Here is a 4,890-nt window from a genome sequence, read left to right as displayed (position 1 = left end):
CCGAGGGTGTTGTTGACATTTAATGTTATTGGGCATTGTGACAGTGGCACTTGTTACTATATGTGAAATTTTTGAATTTACACAATTAAGTTGAGAAGTTCCTTAATGGTGTTATAAGTTTTATGAATGCATACATGATGATATTATATGTTAATGGATGTTATAAGACACTTCCGCATGCAATGATCAATGTTTAATGATGTTTATGATAAGAGGCTGCTTGGGCTTAGCAGGTTATGCTCGTCCGAGTCCATGCGCTGATCATGATCCTTCCAAGAAATGGGATGTGATGCAAAAGTTTGCATGATACATTCTCTAGATTTCAAGATAGCCAATGATAACTCTATTATATAGAGTTATTTTGACTCATTTTGGGAGCTTAAGTAGCTAGATCTTTGAGATTTTAGGTTCGAATTTTAGCATTTTAGGTTTTTTTTTTAGTTTAAGTTTGATTACTTGTTAAGTGATTAATTTAAGTTATTTTAGTTAAATTTTAGGTTATTTTATTTTAAATTACTTTAAGAGTAGTTATTGCTAATTTCTCTTATGGCTTTTGTAGGAAATTGATGAAAAAGACTCATTTGATGAAAATCAGTGCAAGTATGGTGATAGCTTCATTCATATATGTTTCAGTATTTTGACCATATCTCTTTCTAAAAAACTTCTAATGAGGTGATTCTTAGACCAATCGAATTATAAGAAGAAGCGAAACAATGTTTATGTTCACCAATTGGCCTAGTTCTGATTGGATCATGGTCAAAATATTTGTCAAAGCCGGATCACTGCAGCAGTATGTAAAGACTGAACATGATGTGGTATTGGGAGAAAATCTTTCAATCCAGAAGTCCAATTGATGTGATTCTTAATCCATTGGAAAGTTAAGAGACAGGGATAAAACTTTTATGTTTACTACTTTGCCCAGTTCCTAACATATCAGGGTGAAACTCACATTTGAATTTGATAGACTGCCACAGCGCTGGGAGAACAAGGCTGCAGCGTTGATGAAAGGAAGCACACATACAAAATTCCAGAGAGCTACAAAAGGCTACAAAAGGCTCAATCGGTCTAAAAATGGCCTAAATCATCTTCTTAACTAAGTATAGCCTAGGATTTCGCCTCGAGAGAGAATCAAACAAATTCTAAAACTTAATACATAATTCAAAAATTTGCATTCACATAAACCTTTTCTAAATATATACAATAAATCTAAGGAAAAGACATAGTGCTCAAAATGTAGAAATTTCAACCTAATAGCAAAGCTTAGCATGAGAATTTATATAACACTCAAACAATATTCTCATCATTGGATAGGTAAATTAAATGAAACTAGTACAAGTAAATCTAGTTGAAAAAATAACAAAAATAAATTAACCTAAACTATCACAAAAACTAATAACAATAAAACCTTCCCCCAAACTTAAATTGCACATTGTCCTCAATGTGAAAAGTTAAAAAGAATAAGAAAAAGAAACTTCCCTATCAATGGTGGTAGTGCCTTGAAAGCTCTAATCTTCTTTCTCCTCATCTTCATGCTTTCCAAATCTGCATACATAGCAAAACAAGCTAGGGAGAGATTAGAACTACTTATTTAAATTGAAAAACAAAAAGGAACTAGAATAACAACTAAATCAAAAAGAATATAGCTTGGGTTGCCTCCCAAGAAGCGCTCGTTTATAGTCACTAGCTTGACTTTGGTTGAGGTCTCATTCACCCTATAAGGAGGTTGGAGTTTGCATGGAAAAAGCTTGAGGTGTGAAAGTAGTCTCCTCTTAAGATAAGGTCGTAGTGGCTTTAACTCAAGATTTGGTGCTTGCTCAACCCAAGATGGTGGAATAGGCTGACTTTTACCTAACTTCTCAAATTGAGTTCTTCTTGGATAATGCACTTTTGGTGTAGCCTTCAAAACATGTGTAACATTTGTGAGTTCTTCATTCTGGTCCTTTGTTGTTGCCACTTGAACCAAACAAGCTTCAAGGAGTTTCTTTGGATTTTCCATATCAATAGCCGCTTTAGGTAACTTAGCAGCTGTATCTAGGAAAGGAATAGGAAGCACATATGGCTTGACTTGTGGTGGTGTAAATACTTCCTCCTCTTGCTTAATTTTTTCATCTCGAACTTGATTGGTGGAAGTGTTACCTTGATCTACTTTATCTTCATCATCTACCACATTCTTGCCATTTATCTCATCAAGATGCTTACCATATTCTTCTTTTCTAGGATTAGGCTCAGTGTCATTTGGTAAAATTTCTTGAGGCCTATTGTTGATGTAATTAACAAGTTGGCCTAATTGAGTCTCAAGATTTTGGATTGATTCTGCTCGACTTTGAATGATGGCATCATTCTTTGTCATGAACTGTATCAGCATATCCTCCAAAGTTAGCTTCTTCTCAAGTATAGGGGCTCTAACTTGTGACTGGAAATCATGCTGAAAAATAGGTTGTGATGAATATGTAGGATCCTGATCATTACTCCATGAAAAATTTGGGTGATTCCACCATGAGTTGTAACTGTTGGAGTATGAATTGTTTTGCTGCCCATTGAAGCTTCCATCAAATTGCATTGATTCAGAATAGGTTGGACAACAATCACTTGAATGCCTATCTCCACAAAGCTCGCATGCCACAAAAGGACTTTGAAAAACATTAATACCCCAAGTATCAATTTTTTGAGACAAAGCATCAACTTCGGTGGCCAAAGCACTGATAGCCAATTCATAATCACTAACAACCCTCCTAGGCACAAATTGTTCAGATGTCCACCGATAGTTACTATAATTCATCACCTCAACCAAAAGTACCTAAAAATAAAATAAAAAAATTTTGAATTAAGACTAATTTGCTTGGTATTAGTATCAGTATAAATTCTAGAAACAATTCCCCGGCAACGGCGCCAAAAACTTGTCAGTTAAAATTCTACTACGCAAGTATACGTATCGAATAGATAGTATATTAGCAAGCAGAGTATCGATCCCACAGGGAATTGATCTAAAATTTTACTAAGTACTAAAATTAAAACAATTTAGTTTTATTCAAATAATTAAAATCTTAATTCTAATTGAACTAAAAATTACGCAACTAAAACTAATTTGATTACAAATTAAAGCAATAAGATAATTGGGCAAACAGCAAATCAAACAAGCCTAGGATTACAATATCCCTCACACTTCATCTAAATCTTACCTCTCTTTCTTAACTTATTTCAATGGGTTGAATTGCTAACCTAGAGTCCTAAATTATTTATAAGGGTCTCCCGACTCATCTTATAAAAATATCTATTTTAACTAAAACACTATATCCCTATGTGAATTGAAATTAAAATAGACTCATTCAGTTCAAGCTCTAATCTAGCTACATATGGCCTATAGGTATATCCCTATCCTATAGGAAAATCAATTAATATGATCATATGCTATCCCAATTTTAGTCTACACTAAACTCCCTTTCCCAAGTTTGTTTAGGTTTCTAGATCAATTTAATTGGTGGCCAAGCAATTAAAAGCATTAAGAACAAATTGGAATAAACAATTCAAATCCCATTGAAAATAAGCAAGAAAGAGATTAAAAATTAGATTACATGTGAGTTCAATTGCAATCCTAGAAAAATAATTTAGTTCATAGTATCTAATAAAAACAATATCCAAAGAAATTTAGCCATGAATCCAAATCAAAGAAAATAAGAAAAACACAAAGGTAAGAGAGAAAACTAATAGTTAGAGATTTGTGATCTTGATTCTCTCTCCAATTCTCTTGTTTCCTTGCTTTGTTCTTGGCTCCAAATCTCCAGAATAGTTGCTTGCTGGCTCACCTACAAAATCTCTGAAAAAGGCTCCTTAAATAGGCTCCAAATAACCTAATTTTTGAAATCCCGTTAACTTCCCTTATTTTTAGGAAAGTCGCGCAGCGCTGCGGTGCTACTTCTCCAGCGCTGCAGCGCTGAGCTCTCTAGAATTTTGTATGTGTGCTTCCTTTCATCAACGCTACAGCCTTGTTCTCCCAGCGCTGTGGCAGTCTATCAACTTCAAACATGAGTTTCACCCTGATATGTTAGGAACTGGGCAAAGTAGTAAACATAAAAGTTTTATCCCTGTCTCTTAACTTTCCAATAGATTAAGAATCACATCAATTGGACTTCTGGATTGAAAGATTTGCTCCCAATAGCCAACAAAAATTGAATGACATGTTAGAGTTGCGAAAGGTCTTCTTTAACAAGGATGGGTTAGGCTATGACTTCACACAAAAAGAAACCCATCTTAAAAATTTCTTTGTCAAGGATAACGAAAAAATGATGGTTTTTCAAGATGCATTTGTTGTTTTAAATTTAAACATCTTACTTTGTCTTGCCCTTTGAGAGTTGTCTCACAAAAAGACAAAGTTGTAAGTATTCATGGGTTCATGATAAGATGATAAAAATTAATAAGGTTCACAAGGGAACCAAGGTTGCTAACTATAAAAGACCTAAGAAAATTTGTGTACCAAAAACAAAAGTTTCAGTTTCCTTTTTATAGGAGGAGCATACATGATCAAAATCAATAGCACGAGAAAGAGGTAAATTAAATCATTTATTGGTGATGAAGATTATTGAGGTATGGCATGTGCAATATTGATTACCAATTCTTATATATTTGATTTGGTACATGTCTTATAAAATTGAAAAATATGCTTGCCAAGGATACTTAATGATGATATTATTTTGGTAATTGATTATGTACTCCTATTGAAGAAATTCTCTCTTGAATTATCATTTATATATGGATTAAAAAATTCTTTCAAAATGATGATTGATAGTCCTTGGACAATGTATGATGAAATTGAAAATTAATATTTGAATATATCTAGGACATACATTAGAACTAATGTGCATATATTCTTGAAATTAAGAGTATTTGAGACTT

The 4,890-nt window shown here is 33.4% G+C and overlaps 1 protein-coding gene across 1 annotated transcript; it reads right to left on the bottom strand.

The window, feature by feature from the left end:
• Positions 1 to 1,316: 1,316 nt before the first annotated feature.
• On the bottom strand, positions 1,317 to 3,060 carry LOC110420612 (uncharacterized). The gene is made up of 2 exons (XM_021433990.2): positions 1,849 to 3,060; positions 1,317 to 1,542 (listed from the first exon to the last, which is right to left on the bottom strand). Exons 1-2 carry the CDS (start codon positions 2,777 to 2,779, stop codon positions 1,436 to 1,438), a joined length of 1,038 nt encoding a protein of 345 aa, XP_021289665.1. The 5' UTR covers positions 2,780 to 3,060; the 3' UTR covers positions 1,317 to 1,435.
• Between the last annotated feature and the right edge of the window lie 1,830 nt (positions 3,061 to 4,890).

The sequence above is a fragment of the Theobroma umbraticum genome, unplaced genomic scaffold (assembly GCF_002168275.2).
Source record: "Theobroma umbraticum cultivar Fairchild unplaced genomic scaffold, ASM216827v3 scaffold_86.0, whole genome shotgun sequence".
Taxonomy (NCBI): Eukaryota; Viridiplantae; Streptophyta; class Magnoliopsida; order Malvales; family Malvaceae; genus Theobroma; species Theobroma umbraticum.
Note: the sequence above shows the minus strand (reverse complement) of the source record. Positions and strands in the feature narration are given on the sequence as shown.